The sequence below is a fragment of the Cetorhinus maximus genome, chromosome 3 (genome assembly GCF_964194155.1).
Source record: "Cetorhinus maximus chromosome 3, sCetMax3.hap1.1, whole genome shotgun sequence".
In the NCBI taxonomy this organism is placed as follows: Eukaryota; Metazoa; Chordata; class Chondrichthyes; order Lamniformes; family Cetorhinidae; genus Cetorhinus; species Cetorhinus maximus.
Window position 1 is genome coordinate 96,478,732 of NC_135881.1, and position 19,913 is coordinate 96,498,644.

The following is a 19,913-nucleotide window of genomic DNA, read 5'->3' on the forward strand; positions in this document are numbered from 1 at the left end:
GTGTTGCTCAATCTGCAATGTGACTGAGAAATGAAGCAGAGGTTACAGAGAGGGAAAACTGCACAGAGGGAGAAGGAGGAAGCATGTGCACAGAAGGCCCTACTCACCTTGTTTAACAAGGCCACTTCTCTCACCTCCCCTGAACCCAGGAGCAGTGCCTGAGGTAACTCAGTTCAACAGTGCTGTCTCTTTCATTTGTGGAGCTGCACACCAGACCAAGGACAGCACTGCTAGTGTCAGTAAAGGTGACAGTGGCATCGAACTTTTATGTGTCTGAATCCTTCCAGGTGGAAGTGGGTGTCATAATCAACATGAAGAACCCTGCTTCGGACACCATGAAGTAGGCTTCGTAGTCTTGAGTATATTAACAGCAAGTCTTTATTAACAACTCATAACTATGTACATGAAATCAGTTGAGGGTACAGATATGGAGCTGACTCCATCCTAGGTCTTTATACATCTCTGTCCATCTCTAGACTGACCCTGGCTCTGTGCCATGTGCCTTCTGATATCACTGTGTGGGCTGTGCTGTACTCAGTCCCACATTAACCCTGTATGTACCAGATCCTATTACTACACCTCCCCCAAGTCTTTATCCCAGGGATATACAGTTACTTTAGTATACTTCAACTCTTACATTGTTATAAGTCTTGGGCATTTACTTTATTGTTACAACCTTACTGCTATTCCAACATTATTGCTATTACAGTATTAACATTATCAACATTCTCACGACCCCATCTTTCCCCCTTCATGTCCTTGAAGTTAGAGGTTCAGGCAATCTGGAGGCTTTATAACCCTTCCACATATCATTTCCCGTTCTGTCCAGAGAGTGGTAGGCTCTGGTGGTTCTGGTTTGTGTTGTTGGCTTGGAGGTTGGACTGGCACTTGGGTATGGTTTCATTGTTTCTTGCATTACTTGATGTTAAAACACACCTGGCTGTTCTGGCTGGTTTGGCAGTGCATGGTTGTTGTTACTCTTGATTGTTTCTTGTACATTGGGCCAGAATGGTATTTGTTTGTTTGGTGGTGCCTTTTCTTCTTCTTTTTCCCTTTGGGCCATCAGGAAGCTCTCAGAGGCTGAGGAAGGGCATTCCTGTGGCAAGAAGAACAATGAGTAGCATGGTCACCTCTGTTTTTGTTGTTGATGGTGAAAGACTGCTACAAGGCTCCAGCATCCCTTATGGTTCTGGCACACTGGCTGGAAGTTGTCGTGTGTACACAGTGGTTGGCATGTCTGCCAACTGTACCATCATCGTGGTTGGAGGTAGAGGCTCCTCAGACTGTTGATCCTTTCCTGGTACTAATTCCACCAGAAGTGCCATGGTAATCTTGTGTGCGGTAGGTTGGTCTAACCACTGGGGATTTGCCAGGTCCTGGAATGATGATGGACAAACCTGCTCCACAAAAAGAGAAGAGATTGCATGTGAAATCAGAGTCTGAATATTCTTTGGTGTTTGAGGATTCAGGACCATGCTGTTCTGACTGGCTAACGACAGTGGTGGCCTTGACATCTTCTGCCACCTGGAGGGGGTCTAGGGCTATGCAGGCATCCCTGCTCAGAAGAGAGAAAGGCTGATTATGGACAACGTACATCAGCTCACAGTTTGATAGCTGCTCCATGTTATATTCTCTCCACTGATTGGTTTTCCCTTGGCACAGTATAATTTCTTTGTGCTGCCTTTCAAGTTCACATTCTGTATTTGCGCTTCTTCCAATTCTCTTGGAAAGATTTCACGCTCTTTGCTGAGAATTTTTACCTTCACTTGCCATTCTATATTCTTGATTTCCTTCTCTTTGTATATCTCTTTGGGAATGTAATGTTTTCCCAAGGATCCTTCCTTTAGCGCTACAGTCTCTTTCTTGTACCTCTAGACTCCCTCCCGGAATAGTGAACACTCCTGAATCTTCTCTGAAAACTGGGTTGTCAGTTCTTTCAGAGTGGCATTAAATTCATTTTGTTTTGTTTCATAATGTTGCTGAGGGACGAACTCAGACCTGAAGGATCTTTGTAGCATGTGAAGGTCCTTCAACAGGTTTTCCTTGTCATTGTGAAGCTCAAGTATTTCATCCTGAGTTTGCTTGTAATTTAACAGAACTTCATTGAGTTTGTTCTGCTGTTCTGCCATTCTGTTGCTCAAGGTATTCTTTATTCCGTTATATTGCTGAAGTGTAATGGACTGTTTTTGAATCCAATCCTGAAGGACAATTAGCTGCTCTTTCAAGTGTTTGTTTTCTTGATCAGCTCTTGTCTCCTCACTCTGTGTATCAGTGTATAGCTTTGTCATTGCTGAAAACTCTAATGCAGCTTTTTCCGAAGTATCATTCAATGTTTTTTCCAAACTCCTCATATTTTTCCAGGGAGACGTATTGGTTCACCAAAGAGTCTTTCAAGGCAATGAGCTCAGTGAGTACCTTTCTTGTCTCTGTCATGCCTGCCTATACTTGACGTTGAGCTTGTCCGTAACATTTTCTCTGCTTTTTCTTGGTCCACTTGGCCCAGGTCTTTCTTCTTGTCATTCACTACCAGCCACTGGTACAGTTCCGGAAAAGTATCCACATCTTCGATCATTTTGGGCTTCTGCCTCAGGCTCCCCATAAAGATATATCACAGGGGCTTCTGGAAAGTTCCGTGTTCCTCTGGCAATCTCGTGTCATTTGTTCGGGTGCTGTTTTTACCCTTCTGTCTTTTTGCTGGGGGTATCCTATCCTCTTTTTAAGCTCTGAACTCTCCTCAGTTGGAAGGTTAAAATATTCAAAGGTTGTTAACAGCTCCCTGAGGCTGGTCTCGAATTCATCAACGCCTTGCATCAGGACAATGTGATTCGCAAGATCAACAAACAAGTTTTTAAATAAGCAGTGTTCATCTGATTTTTTACTGAGACCTGGTCTACTCAAGTAATGTGAAAAATCACTTCTCAAGGATGCCAAATGTCCTGTTCGATTTGGCCCTTGGGTTGGCCCAAACTGATCTGGTGAGTTGAATTTGTGATTCATTTTGATTTTGAAAGTGTGGGTACAGCTTTAAGAGATTACAGACTTCCAAGATGGCGCTGAGTATACTGCCAAACAATGGATCTTCTCACGCTTGCCCATTTTTGGCGGGCTTGCCAAATGATGGCAGCACGCTTCTGCCTGAAGAAGAAGGGTCCGCAATTTGCATTGGTCGGTTGGCTGCTGACTTAATTTAATCAGCGGTATAGCGTTGCAAGCTGAGACACGTAGAAAAGACCTGCAGGCTTGCTGTTTAGGAAATTGGACAGTTGCGAGGTACCCAAAATAGACTAAATTAATTATTAATTTACTTTATCTTTCTTTGTCAAACTCAGGAACCACATCTTGAGACTCGGAGTCGGGGATTTGGATTAGAGTTCTGTTATCAACATATGAGTTTCTTTCAAACGGTGCTTCTGACCGAATAAATGAAAAGGGGTTTCTCATGCCTGGCTGGCCTGGAATTCAAAAAAAAATTATCTCACCCTTGCAGGCTTTGAGCTCTGCTTGCTGAAGCTGGACTTCCACGGGAATTCTGCCTTTGAGCTTCCCAGCTCTTCTCCCTGGAGCTTTGCCTGGGGAATTTTCTCAGTGTAGCTTCAGTTGGGAGTTCGTTTCTGTTCAGAATCTGCTGAAGTTGTCCTTTTTTCTTAGTTTCTCTGCATTCTTGTGAGGGTAGGGGTTTTTTGACCCAGGCACTGCCACCACCCTATCAAACTTCTCATCTGAGGCCCCTGCAGTGGAACTGGTCTGCAACCTCAACCTCCAGGGAGCTGGCAGATGAGTTATCCTTCCCCCCGGTCTGGAGGATGACTCACATGAGTTTCATGACTCTATACTAGGGATGAGAAACTTCAGCTATGAGGAGAGATTGGAGAGGTTGGTACTGTTCTCCTTGGAGAGGAGAAGGCTGAGAGGAGATTTGATAGAGATGTTCAAAATCATGAGGGAGCTGGACAGAGTAGATAGGGAGAAACTGTTCCCACTCATAAAAGGATCAAGAACAAGAGGGCACAGATTTAAATTGATTTGCAAAAGAAGCAAGTGTGACCTGCAAAAGAACTTTTTCACACGAGTGGTTTGGGTCTGGAATGCACTGCCTGGAAGTGTAATGGAGGCAGGTTCAATCAAGGCATTCAAGAGGGCATTAGATGATTATTTGAATAGAAATAATGTGCAGGGGTACAGGGAAAAGGCAGGGCAATGGCACCAGGTCATAATGCTCATTTGGAGAGCTGGTGCAGATATGATGGACCAAATGGTCTCCAGTGCCGTTAAAATTCTGTGATTCTGTGATTTCTAAGGTATGCACCTTGCCAGCATCTGAGCTAGTAGCCACGAGCATCATAACAAATAATGCTGCTTCTTCATCAGAGTTCTGGTGTAGTTCTTGCCTTTCGTCCTGGGTCTGCTGTGCTTGGGCAAGTTGCAGCTCTTTTATATCTGAAAGCATGAATCAGAAAAGGGGACAATTGGGATGAGGAAAGGGGATAGGTTAGAAAGCTAAATTTCCATGGTCACGCCATCTATTGCCTGCACTTTATGCCATATAGCAGGATCCCTGCCATTTGGGAGTTGAGGTGAGGAGTAAGGCAGCAACATGCTGTTATCCTGAATGCTCTCAGCATCACCAAATGCAACATGCTCTGCCTCTGCCAGCTCTCTGCTTATTGCTCCTGTTATGGCCACCTGAGTACTAGGGACTGCTGATGGGTGAGTGATGGGCATACAGTGTATTGAGAATGTGACAGGTTAGTGGTGCAGTGGGTATGGTATGTAATTTGAAAGTGCATTCACTGACCTTGATCCTCCATGTGAGACCTTTAAATTTCTTCCAACTCTACTGCCAGGTCTTTGGCTCTGGTGCTTGACTTGCCTGGCTATCTACTCTCATTCCCTTCAGAGAGTGGTCCTCCTGTTCATTTCCATGACTAAGGCCTCCAGTGCCACATCTGTGAACCATGGAGTCCTCTCTCTGCCCTGGTGCTCCAATTCCTTTCTCTCAGTTTCCATCAGTGGCAGTCAGCAAAAGCCTTCTTTCATCATTACAACTTCTCTTTAAGAGAGACAGACTGCCTTTGAGAGCTGAAACACATGTTAGCTCCACATGCTGTCACACAGGTCCCGATGGACTGCACAAGAAGATCATAGAAATGAGGAGTCAGCTCGAAGGTTGTGTGCTGTCTGCCTCAAAGGTAACAGGCATGGATAGATCATGAATCATGATCACTGTACCTGAAAACAGTCCTGAACAAGTTTTTAGCCCTTAGAACCACACTCCCAATTTAAGTTAATGGCCCCTTATCAAAATCACATATCTGGGTGAACATGGATTCTATTCCCTGGAGATAAAGAGCACAAGGAGAGGACAAACCTTTAATATAAATACTAATGTATTTAGCTCCTCACCATGGATTTATTGAAAGATGTTAAGGGTACTCTGGCTGAAATATTTAATATAATGAAGGGAACCGAGAGGATGGATAAAGTACAATTCTTTCCTATAGCAGGGGATTCAGACCATCATCTTAGAATTGAGCATCACTTGGTCAAAAGCAAATCCAGCAAAGAAACTGATACATGCACAGAATTGTCAGAAAGCAGAATACACTACTCATCAGGACATAGAAGCAACATTGAATGAGTTATTTGAATAAGAGAGATGTTAACTTTAAAAGTAAGGTCTATTAGGAATACTGGAAAAAAGACAGGGGATTGGGATTAAAAAGATAAGGCCCAAAATTTTCCATGCCTGCACACGTGGGACGTGTTTGGTGGCATGACAGACAATATGGCGAGAAGGCTAAAAATCAGTTTCATGACGTCATGAAACCAATTTGCAATTTTCTGCTCTGCTCGTCAATGGTGGGCCATGTTTCCCACCGTCGGACATTGGGAATTTCATTGTAATACATCTGCATATCATTATAAGCCCAGCTCGCTGGAATCACCCCCCCAACGCTGGATCATCCGAGCACGTCAGCGGGATTGCACACCGACATGTTTCACAACTGTATAGAAGCAACGTGCACCTGGTGAGCTGCACTTGCTTGGAGCATCGAGGTTGTTTTGCCAACCTTGCTTCGGGCGGCGCTTGCAGTCATTGGCACAGGCTTCGCAAACAGCACCACATCACTTTTGGAGGGCTCACAGGCAGGTTCCTACCTACCAGACCAGCCATAAGGCGGGGGTAGCTTTGCAATGGCTGCAGAGGTAGGGTTGTACTGGGGAAGGGGGCGAAGTGGCCTCAAGCAAGGAAAGAGGCTCTGGGCGAGGGTTGCACCTGGGAAGGGAGTATCCTAGAGTGTGTGTGGGGGCACAGGTTGATCTTTGCAAGTGGCCTCAAGATGGTGAGGGCTGAGGAGGGGGGTGGGGGCATGGGGATCACGGGGGCTGCCGTATTCTTGCCTTTCGGGGCCATGTCTTCTTTGCAGCAGCCCTGGGCTGTGGCTGTACTTAAAATGTGGTGCCTGGCATGATGAAATGGAGAGGTGACAGTGTGGCGGGTGAATCGGAGACGGCCCACCATCGAAACGGCGTGCTTCCTGGGAATGCACAATTAATGAGGTGGATTGGGTTGATACAGTGTGAAAAGCCACCATTGCGACCGGCTGGTAAAACGTCCTTTTTCCTGCCCACTGCCTGACTTAGTTCAAATCCGTCCAAGGTTCCCATCGTTCACAATATAACAGAGAAGAGTTAATGGGTCAAATAGCCTAGAGTCATAGAGTTATACAGCACAGAAACAGGCCCTTCAGCCCATTGTGTCCATGCTGGCCATCAAACACCTATTTATTCTAATCCCATTTTCCAGCACTTGGCCCGTAGCCCTGTATGCTATGGTGTTTCAAGTGCTTATCTAAACACTTAAATATTGTGAGGGTTCCTGCCTCTACCACCCCCTCAGTCTGTGTGTTCCAGATTCCAACCGCCCTCTGGGTGATAACATTTTTCCTCAAAGCCCCTCTAAACCTCCTGCCCCTTACCTTAAATTTTTGCCCCCTGGTTATTGACACCTCCGCTTGGGGGAAATGTTTCTTTCTATCTACCCTATCTATGCCCCTCATAATTTTAGATACCTCTATTAGATCTCCCCCCAGCCTTCTCTGCTCTAAGGAAAACAGCCCTAGCCTCCGGTCTCTCTTCATAGCTGAAACGCTCCAGCCCAGGCAACATCCTGGTGAATCTCCTCTGTACCCTCTCCAGTGCAATCACATCCTTCCTATAGTGTGGCGACCAGAACTGCATGCAATACTCCAGCTATGGCCTGACTCGCATTTTATACAGCTCCAACATAACCTCCCTGCTCTTATATTCTATGCCTCGGCTAATAAAGGCAAGTATCCCATGTGCATTCTTAACTACCTTATCTACTTGTGCTGCTACCTTGAAGGATCTATGGAAATGTACAACAAGGTCCCTCTGATCCTCTGCACTTCCTAGGGTCCTACCATTCATTGTGTATTCCCTTGGCATATAAATTCTCCCAAAATGCATCACCTCACACTTCTCAGGATTAAGTTCCATTTGCCACTGCTCTGCCTATCTTACCAGCCCATCTATATTAGCCTGTAATCTAAGGTTTCCCTCCTCACTATTTACAACACCAACAATTTTCATGTCATCTGCAAACTCACTGATCATACCTCCTATATTTGCATCCAAATCATTAATGTGCACTACAAACAGCAAGGGTCCCAGCACCAATCCCTGTGGTACACCACTCATCACAGGTTTCCAATTACAAAAAAACAACCTTTGACCATCACCCTCTACCTCCTGCCACTAAGCCAATTTTGAATCCAATTTGCCAAATTGCCCTGGATCCCATGGGCTCTTATCTTCTTGACCACTCTCCCATACGGGACTTTGTCAAAAGCCTCACTGAAGTCCATGTAGACAACGTCAACTACACTACCCTCATTTACACAACTAGTCACCTCCTCGAAAAATTCAATCAAATTTGTTAGACATGATCTCCCCCTGACAAAGCCATGCTGACTATCCTTGATTAATCCCTGCATCTGCAAGTGGAGATTAATCCTGTCCCTCAGAATCTTTTCCTATAGTTTCCCTATCACTGATGTTAGACCTGGTTAGACCTGTAATTACCTGGTTTATCCCTACTACCCTTCTTGAATAATGGTACCACATTATTCACTTCTCCTGTGGCCAGAGAGGATTTGAAAATTAATGTCAGAGCCCCTGCAATCTCCTCTCTTGCCTCACATAGCAGCCTGGGATACATCTCATCTGGGCTTGGGGATTTATCCACTTTTAAGCCCACTAAAAGCATTAATATCCCCTCCCTTTCAATGCTAATTTGTTCAAGTATATTACAGTCCTCCTCCCTGATCTCTACACCTACATCATCCTTCTCCATAGTGAACACAGATGAAAAGTAAACACCTCACCTACGCCCTCCAGCTCCAAGCATAGATTGCCACTTTGGTCCCTAATGGGCCCTACTCTTACCCTGGTTATCCTCTTGCCCTTAATATATTTATATAATGCCTTGGGATTTTCCTTTAAGTGTTTTCTCATGCTCCCTCTTTGCACTCCTAATTACTTTTTTAAGTACCCCCTTACAATTTCTATACTCCTCAAGGGCTTCTGCTGTTTTCGGCCCTCGGTATCTGCCATAAGCCTCTTTTTTTCCCCTTATTCAATCCTCCAATCCCTTGACATCCAGGGTTCCCTGGACTTGTTGGTCCTACCCTTCACTTTTATGGGAACATGTTGGCCCTGAGCTCTCACTATTTCCTTTTTGAATGACTCCCACTGGCCTGATGTAAACTTTCCTACAAGTAGCTCTCCCAGTCCACTTTGGCAAGAAACTGAAATTGGCCATCCCCCAATTCAGGGCCTTTATTTCCGGTCCATCTTTGTCCTTTTCCATAACTACCTTAAATCTTACAGAGTTATGGTCACTATCCCCAAAATGCTCCCCCACTGACACTTCTACCACTTGCCTGGCTTCATTCCCTAAGCATAGGTCTTCCTCTTGTAGGAGTTTCTATGTGCTGGCTCAAAAAGCTCTCACTTTAAGAATTCCGCCCCCTCGAAGCCTTTCACAGTAAGATTATCCCAGTTAATATTGGGGAAGTTGAAATCCCCTATTACTATTACCCTGTTACTTTTATACTTCTCTGAGATTTGCCTACATATCTGCTCGTCTATCTCCCCCTGTCTGTTTGGAGGCCTATAGTATACTCCCAGCAAAGTGATTGCCCCCTTTTTGTTTTTAAGTTCTACCCATATGGCCTCATTTGAGGAACTTTCTAAGATACCATCCCTCCTTACTGACTCCTTGATCAATAGTACAATACCATCTCCTCTTTTACACCCCTCCTGTCACGCCTGAAGTTTCTATAGCCTGGAATATTGAGCTGCCAGTTCTGCCTTTCCCTCAGCCATGTCTCTGTGATAGCAGCAATATCATATTCCTATGTGTTAACCAATGCCCTTAATCCATCTGCCTTACTTGTAAGACTCCTTGCATTAAAATAGATGCAATCCTGCCTTGCATTATTCACTTGTGCCTTAACAGGTCTATATTTGCTCCGCCTTCAAGACTGACTTAGTTTCTCTTCCATATTTAGCTGTGCATCACCCCCTACTGTTCCTCTATTCTGTAACCCATCCTCCTGCCAAATTAGTTTAAACCCCACCCCCTGCAACAGCACGAGCAAACCTCCCCACAAGGATGTTGGTCTTATTCCGGTTCAGGTGCACCCTGTCCGTCTTGTACAGGCCCCACCTTCACCAGACCCAATGATCCAGGAAATTAAAGCCCTCCCTCCTGCATCACCTCTTCAGCTACGCATTCATCCTCTCTAACCTCCTATTCCTATACTCACTAGCACACGGCACAGGAAGTAATCCAGAGATTGCAACTTTTGAGGTCCTGCTTTTTAATCTACTACCTAGCTCCCTAAATTTTTGTCTCAGGACCTCTTCCCACTTTCTACCTATGTATTTGGTACTCTCATTCCGATCTTCATAATCACACAGATTTTCATATTTTCTCAGAGGAGGTGTGTCTGAACTATACACCGGAAGGAGGATGTCAGAGTTTCCAAATCAAATGCTTTTTGTGTTTTCTCCATGTTTTCTGCCTAGATTTAAATGATTGTCTAATGTTTCCGGAATCTAAAAAAAAATTACTTATTTGGTGTGTTATTCAAATGATTTTGGTTGTGCAGCACATATAGCAGATTGCATTTCTTTACTGCTTACAAATACCATTGCTATTTAAGTGGTCCAATATGTTCTTCTAGTATTTATATGGATACAAAATAAGACTTTTAGGGAAAAATACACATAGGGTGGAATCATCTCAGACTTTCGCTAAGTGCGTAGCAGGTGGGAAAGACATTTTACTTGCCGGCCACAATGGCGTCTTTTCACGCCATATCATCCCAACCCCGCCGCATTAATTATGCATTTTCAGGATACACGCCATTTTGATGGTGTGTAAATGGCAGTGGTATTCGATGGCAGCCAGCTGCCATGCCATCACCTCACGGCTTCATCATGCCAGGCACTACATTTAAAGTACAGCCGCGCTCTGTGCTTCCAGCCCAGGACTGCTGAAAAGAGGACATGGCCCCGAAAGGGCAAGGAGAGTGAAGCCCTTGAGTGCCTTTTGGACACGTGGAGGCCCACTGTGATGTCCTCTGCCCCTATTCTGGCCACAGGAGGGGCAGCAACATTACCAGTCTGGCTTGGTAGGCAATGGCAGTGATGATCAGTGCCAATGCTGCACCGAAGAGGTTGGCACCCAGTACAGATAGAGGATGAATGATCTCATCTGTGCAGCTGGGGTAAGGCCAACATCTCATCACTCTAAACTCACGCACTCAAGCCCATCACACATTCACTGGCATCTCATTCGCTGCCAGCTCAAGGGGTATCACCACCCATTCTCACAAACGTACCCTCACATGTCCACTTGACCTCATCTCCCCTGGAGACTGCCTCCTCAGGCATCACCACCTTGAGGCCACTTGCACAGATCAATATGTGCCCCCACACACACACCCTGGGAACCTTCCTTCCCCACTACAAACCTCATCCTCCAGCCCCTTCCCTTGCCTGAGGCCAAGCCAGCCCTACCTCTGCAGCCATTGAAAAGCCACCCACATATGGCTGATCTGGTAGGTAGGGGCCTACCCGTGAGCCCACCTAAAAGTGATGTGGTGCTGCCTGTGAAGCCTGGCACTGATGACCCCGGGCTCTGACCGAAGTAAGTAGGCAAACAAACCTTGTAGTCCTGAGCCCACCAAGTGCACACCTTATATATGCTGTTGTGAAACGTGCATTTTTCCGCCGACGTGGGCGGACGATCCAGTGGGGGCGGGGGAATTGATTCTGGCAGACTGGCCTAATGATAAAGGCAAAAAACTGCGGATGCTGGAAATCCAAAACAAAAACAAAAATACCTGGAAAAACTCAGCAGGTCTGACAGCATCTGCGGAGAGGAGCACAGTTAACGTTTCGTGTCTGAATGACTCTTCATCAGAACTAAGGAAAAATAGAAAAGAGGTGAAATATAAGCTGGTTTAAGGTGGGGGGGGGTGGGACAGGTAGAGCTGGATAGAGGGCCAGTGATAGGTGGAGATTGTCAAAAGATGTCATAGACAAAAGGACAAAGAGGTGTTGACGGTGGTGATATTATCTAAGATATGTGCTAATGGTGACATTAAGGGTAGAAAGCAGGACGAACAAGGTACAGATAGCCCCAGTGGGGGTGGGGTGGGGGGAAGGGATCGAAATAGACTAAAAGGTAGAGATAAAACAATGGATACATTTAAAAATAATGGAAATAGGTGGGTAAAGAAAAATATATATAAATTACTGGAAAAAGGGGGTCGGAAAGGGAGTGGGGATGGAGGAGAGAATTCATGATCTAAAGTTGTTGAACTCAATATTCAGTCCGGAAGGCTGTAAAATGCCTAGTCGGAAGATGAGGTGCTGTTCCTCCAGTTTGCGTTGAGCTTCACTGGAACATTGCAGCAATTTCTGGCCTAATAATGAGATGCAGATGTATTACAATGAGGTTCCTGATGCCTGATGGCGGGAAACACGGCCTGCCATTGGTGGGCTGAGCAGACGATCGCAAACTAGTTTCATGCTGTCATGAAACTGATCGTGTCATATTCTCCACTCATGCCGCTGAATACGCCCGACATCAGTGGGCGCAGAAAATCCCAGCCATAAAAATTGCACATTGTTCAGAAAGATGTTCCTTTTTATATTTGGTCTCTGCTGATTGTTAGTTACAATGATCTAATGGAGCAAAGGAACCTTGCTGTCCCTTCTCACTGGATTGGTATATGCTGTTTCATGCTGTAGTCAGTATCTGATCCAATTTCACACTAGTGTTATAATTTCCCACAAACATTCAACATGTTGTATAATAGGTATCATTTATGTTATTATTATTATATCTGGTTACATCTACTAATGACATATCTCTTATTTTACCTGAGAACAAAACACTTAGGATTGTCCTACTTAGGATTTCTGTATTATCCCTTAAGAGTTCTGTTTCTTTTTTCCTCTTTCCTCAAGCTAGTCTTATGCAAAATTGATCAATGTGTGAGGTTATCAATTTTTTTGTTTTATGGTTTGATTGGTTTCCATTCCATCGGGGAAGTAATTGCTGGAAGGAGAGATAAAATGAAAAAAGCAAAACATAAGCCAGTGCAGAAGGAAACCTTGCATGAAAATTAGAAGTGTAGTACATGTTGCAGCAATACTTCAGTCAATGAATAGCTGAACCTTAGGAACCTAGAACATAACAGGTTTGATTCCTACTAGTGCACAGTCATTTAGCACAGCTGAACCCTAGTAAGGATATTTTAATAGGTTTTATTATTCTTGGTTCAGTAAAAAAAAATAGGTATGGTTTGTTGCTTGTGATCACTATTCTACCACTCCTCTTAGAAATGCATGGTGTGTGGACATTAGGCAACAACACAATTGAGTCGGACCATGATATTCCTCATTGTTAACACTAACCGCCCAAGCTGAAATGTGAAACATAGAAACTAGGAGCAGGAGTAGGCCATTCGGCCCTTCGAGCCTGCTCCGCCATTCAATATGATCATGACCGATCATCCATCTGAACGCCATATTCCCGCTTTCTCTCCATACCCCTTGATGCCCCTAATATCCAAAAGTTTACCAATTTCTTTCTTGAATATACACAGTGACCCGGCCTCCACAGCCTTCTGTGGTAGAGAATTCCACAGGTTGACCACCCTCTGAGTGAAGAAATTTTTCCTCATCTCAGTCCTAAATGGCCTGCCCCATATCCTGATACTGTGGCCCCTGGTTCTATAATCCATAACCTGGGGAAACATCTTCCCTGCATCCAGTCTGTCTAGCCCTGTCAGAATTTTATACATTTCAATCAGATCCCCTCTCATTCTTCTAAACTCTAGTGAATACAGGCCCAGTTGAACCAATCTCTCTTCATACAACAGTCCTGCCATCCCTGCTTTCAGCCTAGTGAACATTTGCTGCATTTCTTCTTTGACAAGTATACCCTTTCTTAGGTAGGGAGACCAAATCTGCACGCAATACTCCAGGTGTGGTCTCACCAAGGCCCTGTATAACTGCAGTAAGACATCCTTACTTATGAACGCAAATCCTCTTGCAATGAAGGCCAACATACCATTTGCCTTCCCAATTGCTTGCTGCACCTGCCTATTTACTTTTATTGACTGTTGTACAAGGACACCCAATTCCCTTTGTACATCCACATTTCCCAATGTATTACCATTTACATAATACTCTGCCTTTCTGTTTTTCACACCGAAGCATATAACTTCACATTTATCCACATTAAACTGCATCTGCCATGTGTTTGCCCAGGCACCCAACTTGTCTAAATCAGCCTGAAACCTCCTTGCATCCTCCTCACAACCCTGCCCAGTTTTGTGCCATCAGCAAACTTGGAAATATTGCATTTGGTTCCCTCATCCAAGCCATTTGTGTATATCATGAATAGCTGGGGCCCAAGCACTGAATTCTGTGGTACACCATTAGTCACCGCCTTCCGCCCGGAAAAAAGACCCATTTATTCCCAGTCTCTGGGCAGCATTTCCTCTGTCGGGAGGGATGTACGGGAGCAGGTGCAGGCGGGCGGGTTTTTACGTGGGCGGGCCAATTAAGGAACGCCCAGCATGACGTCCTCTCCTGAAGCAAAAGACCGCACAGATCTCCCTGAGGCAAAGTGCTGCCTCATGGAGATCGGTGGAAGTTATGAAAATTTTGGAAGGGTAGAAAAAATATTCCTGCCATATCCCTTCATGTGACACTGTCACATGAGCTGGGAAATGTCAATTTCTTATATTTAAACATTTTATACACATTTTAAATCACTCATGAAACCTTATCCTGCACGTGGATGAAGTTTCATGTTCTTTCTGAAGGCTGCCTGGGCTCTTCGCCTTCAGGTTGGACAGGCAGGTCCATTAATTGGTTTAATTGCTTTTTTAAAGGCCTTAAGTGGCGGTTGACAGTTCGGGGGGTACGCCCGTCGAACTAAAAATCTAAATGACGCGGGGTAACTTCGGATGCATGCCCGATGTCACCCTGCATCATTTTACGCATCAGCAAGCGGGCCCAGCCCCCCACTCGCCAACCGGAAGACGCAGCCCTCTGTTTCCGGTCTGTCAACCAATTCTCAATCCATGCCAGTATATTACCCCCAATCCCATGTGCTTTAACTTTGCCCACTAGACTCCTATGTGGGACCTTATCAAAGGCCTCCTTGAAATCCAAATACACCACATCCACTGGTTCTCCCTTATTTATTCTACTAGTTACATCCTCAAAAAACTCCAGTAAATTAGTTAAGCATGATTTCCCTCTCATAAATCCATGCTGACTTTGTCTAATCCTGTTATTGCTTTCCAAGTGTTCTGTTGTCACGTCTTTTATAATAGACTCCAGCATTTTTCCCACTACAGATGTTTGGCTAACTGGTCTGTAATTCTCTGTTTTTTCTCTCCCACCTTTTTTAAATAGTGGCATTATATTTGCCACCCTCGATCTGTAGGAACTGCTCCAGAGCCTATAGAATTTTGGAAGATGACCACCAATGCATACAATATTTCCAGGGCCATTTCCTTTAGTATTTTGTGATGTAGATTATTGGGCCCTGAGTTATCTTCAGCCTTTAACCCCATTAATTTCTCTCGCACCATTTTTTAATTAATACTGATTTTCTTCAATTCCTCCCTCTTACTAGACCCTTGGCTCCCTAACATTTCTGGGAAATTATTTATGTCCTCTTTTGTGAAGACAGAACCAATATATGTTTTCAATTCTTCTGCCATTTTTTTGTTCCCTATTATAATTTCCCCTGTTTCTGACTGTAAGGGACCAACATTTGTCTTGGCTAATCTTTTTCTCTTCACATATTTATAGAAGCTTTTACAGTCAGTTTTTATGTTCCTTGCAAGTTTACTCTCATACTCCATTTTCCTCTTCTTGATCAATCTTTTTGACCACTTTTGCTGAATTCTAAACAGCCCCCAATCCTCAGGCTTGCTGCATTTTTTTGGCAATTTTATAGGTCTCCTCTTTGGATCTAATACTATCCCTAATTTCTTTTGTAAGCCATGTTTGAGTCACCTTTCCTGTTTTATTTTTGTGCCAGACAAGAATGAATAATTGTTGTAATTCATGCATACGTTCCTTAAATATTAGCCATTGCTTATCCTGTCAAGGTTCCCCAATCCATCATTGGAAACTCATGCCTCATACCCTCGTGGTTCCCTTTATTTAGATTCAGGACCCTAGTTTCGGATTCAACTTCTTCACTCTCCATCCTAATGAACAATTCTATCATGTTATGGTCGCTCTTCCCCAAGGCACCCCGCACAGCAAGATTGTTAATTAATCCTTTCTCATTGCACAATACCCAGTCTAGGATAGCCTGCTCGTTAGTTGGTTCCTCAACGTATTGGTCTAAAAAACCATCACGAACACACTCCAGGAAATCCTCCTCCACAGTATTATTGCTAGTTTGGTTTGGCCAATCTATATGTAGATTAAAAGTCACCCATGATTACAGCGGTATCCTTATTGCATGCATCTCTAATTTCCTGCTTAATGCCTTCCCTTACATCTCCATTACTGTTTGGGGGCCTGTAGACAACACCTACCAATGTTTTCTTCCCCTTGGTGTTTCTTATCTCCACTCAAACGGATTCCACATCATGATTTTCCAAGCCAATATCCTTCCTCACCATTGCATTGATTTACTCCTTTACTAACAATGCCACTCCACTTCCTTTCCCTATTTGTCTGTCCTTCCTAAATATTGAATACCCTTGGGTGTTCATTTCCTGTCCTTGGTCACCCTGCAGCCATGTCTCCGTAAATTCTAACTATATCACAACTGTTTATATCTATTTGCGCTACTAATTCATCTACTTCATTGTGAATGTTCAGCGCATTAAGATACAATGCCCTTAGACTTGACTTTTTAACTTTGTTAGTCATCTTAGATTTATTTTGCACTAAGAACCCTATTTGTTTTTTGCCCTTGTTTTTTCTTCCTTCCACTCTTGATTCTTACTTTTCTGTCTTTTGTTTCTATCCTTGTTTTCCCCTTCTCTGTCTCACTGCTCAGGTTCCCATCCCCCTGCCATTCTAGTTTAAACCCTTCCCGAGAACATTGGTCCCAGTCCTGCCCAAATGCAAGCCATCCAACTTGTACTGGTCCCACCTTCCCCAGATCCGGTCCCAATGCCCCAGGAATCTGAATCCCTCCCATCTACACCATTTCTTCAGACACATATTCATCTGATATATCCTGTTATTGCAGCTCTCGCTAGCATGTGGCACTGGTAGTAATCCTGAGATTACTACCTTTGAGGTCCTACTTTTTAATTTACGTCCTAACTCCCTATATTCAGCTTGTAGGACCTCACCCCCTTTTTTACCCATGTCATTGGTCCCAATATGTACCATAGCCACTGGCTGTTCAACTTCCCCCTTCAGAATGCCCTGCAGCTTCTCCGAGACATCCTTGAAGAATGACTACCTGGGGAAATATTGGGGTTCACCTGATCTCCCACTGTAACTTTGGCAGAAATCCTGGATCAATGGCTGGAAACAATCGTCCATGCTGTTTCTTCAAGGATTCTGAAGAGCTTTTGCTGTAGTTTTGGTGGGAGATAATGAGAACACATAATCATCGTGATTAAAAGAGATAGGGAAGAGGAGAAAATTGACAGGAGAAGGAGAAAGCAATTACAAGCAGAATTGTACAATGTAGTGGTTCAGTATATTGAAGCACCAACATGGAGAAGTGGGACACAGATTTAACGGTCCATTGTAGTGAGTAGGCTTTGATAATCATGTTGTCTTGTTTATTCCCATGAGAAGTTCACTTTCTCACAAAGGATAGAAAACTCAGGACTCCATTTCATGAATTTTCCTAAAGATAAAGTTGTACTGTTTTGGTCAGTTAGTTTTAAATACAGACATTTTATGAGATTGGTTTATAAAGCAAAAGGTATTGTAATCATTCAAAATTTTCACTGAATTAAAATCATCCCTCTTGGATGTTGTATTCAGTGCTACACACAGATATAATAATGTCAGTTGTTTTATGGGAAGTGGATCTCACATTTCCAGCAATAAGTTCAATTCAAAGCAAAGATTATTAAATTATTGACAATATTTTAATGTGTTTTACAGCTTTCCTTTGCTGCAACTACACCAGTCCTGGCTGATAAGAAGAAATATCCTAATTTCTTCCGGACAGTCCCATCAGATAATGCAGTCAATCCTGCAGTTGTCAAGTTCCTCAAACATTTTCATTGGCGTAGGGTAGGAACCTTGACCCAGGATGTGCAACGATTCTCTGAGGTATGTTTTCTTTACTTAAGATAAATATACAATGACCTTGGACAACTCATGATCAGTGTCAATGGTGCTGATGGATTTATAGATATATATGTAATAGTATAATTTGTATTGCAATGTTGCCAGTGGAAAATTCCTCACTCATAAGAGAAGCAATGATATATAATATAAAGGTTTGCGATCTCATCACCTTGTGATTTCCCTTTATTATTTCCTATTGTAGTCTTTTGCAACAGTTGTTCATGTTACTGCACCAGGGAAATATATACACAAAGATTTATGATACTAATAGATTACAATTAGTTAACAGTGACCTATTGATCTGTAGAAAAACAAAATGTGCACAGATGTGCAACCGTTTCTTCAATGGATGTTGATTCCCTCAAAAGGGCACATCTCAATGGGTGATGGCCATCCAAGTGATGTTTATTCATGTATAATACTTCACCATGAGTGGCAGCAGACAATCTAAATCTGGAGGAAATCATACAATCTATACATTAAGGAACCACTCGGGATGTTTTCCTTCCAAAACCAAGAGCACAGTGGTCAATTCTAACAGCCCTAATATTGTCCTGGTTGGTTGGGCTAAAGCAATCAGTTTGTTCCATCCATTTGTGAGGATGTTTAATCAGTGCTTATCGATGTCTAGCTCTGACTGCTTAATAAAACTGCACTTGAACTTGTGAAGCTTTGGCTGCTCAAATTATTTTACTCGAACTTTTATGTGTAGCTTGGCACAACCAAGCTCTACTCTAAACATTTAATAGCTAATTCTATTCAATTTATCTTTAATAATACAAGATAAGATCACTGAGAAACCACAAGGACACACACAGGGCAACCATAGGAAATCTGTCACTTGATTACACCAGCTTGGTGGCAGTGGAACCCAATAAAATCCATAATTTGTTCCTCTCTGAATTGGCTGAATTTTATTCGAATAAATCTTCAGCATGTCATTGTCAGTGCAAAATGATTGTCTATGAAGCTAATAATTGCATGTGTTTACTATTGAACTGTATGAACGCGAATCAGAATTTTGAATTATGGTTGCAAGAGTACACAGAATGAGGAGGAACTTGAGCAGAAACAATTGTAATTACTGTGCGAGTGTAATTTCAAACATCCCAATTGTGCAGTTGGAAGAACCTGCTTATAGTATAAATCTGAGCTATTATTTTCCAGCATTTACAAAATGAGAAGCGATGGAACTAATAGTGTCCATTGCCTTAAAGCACTTAATTTCGAACAATCAACTGAGCCTCTTTAAGACTTATTTTCTAAGGCTTTATTGCAGTTCAGGTAGAGGAATCAACCAGACTTGAGATTCGGACCTGTTGACATGGCTGTTATGGCATTGAAGGTGATGTGTACCAGGCAGAACAAATCCACAAAGGAAACTTGGCCACACTATCACAATGGTTCTACAATTTGTATTTATTTTGCTTGCCACCGTAATGACTAATGGGTTATCTGTCTTGTCTTTCTGCATGAGAACTGCATGCATTAACATTGCAATATATGAATCCTTTGTGTCAGCAGAGGTCATTTCCGTACAGCGTTCAGGTTTTAAATATCCAGTTTCCTTTGAGCTTTAAACTCTTGAAAAGGCATCTGCAATTAGATTTTCTTGTCCAGCCTCATGTATAATCTGTAAATTAAACAGTTGCAGTAATAAAACCCATCTGAACAGTCTTACACTTCGGTCTCGAAATTTGTCCAGAAATTTTAAAAGATTGCAGTCTGTATAAACAATTGTTTCTGATTAATTGCTTGCAACATAAACCTCAAAATGCTGCAAAGCTAACGCCAGACCCAGGGTCTCCTTCTCAATGGTTGATATCATCTCTGATGTACATTCAGCATTTGTTAAAAATAACCTTTCGGTTTCTCAATTCCAGTTTCATTTTCTTGCAACTGTACAGCACCAATGCTTACATCACTTGTGTCAACTGCCAACTTAAATTGCTTGGCATAATCAGGTACTGCCAAAATTAGTGTCATAGTCAACACAGTTTTTA

At 43.2% G+C, this 19,913-nt stretch overlaps 1 protein-coding gene across 1 annotated transcript in view; it reads left to right on the forward strand.

Moving 5' to 3' along the window:
• Positions 1-2,924: 2,924 nt before the first annotated feature.
• LOC144674182 (gamma-aminobutyric acid type B receptor subunit 2-like) overlaps positions 2,925-19,913 on the forward strand; it is a 585,472-nt gene continuing 568,483 nt past the window's right edge. The window contains exons 1-2 of the mRNA XM_078535658.1: positions 2,925-2,975; positions 17,722-17,892. Coding sequence (XP_078391784.1) covers positions 2,925-2,975; positions 17,722-17,892 — 222 coding nt within the window. The remainder of the gene's footprint in view (positions 2,976-17,721; positions 17,893-19,913) is intronic.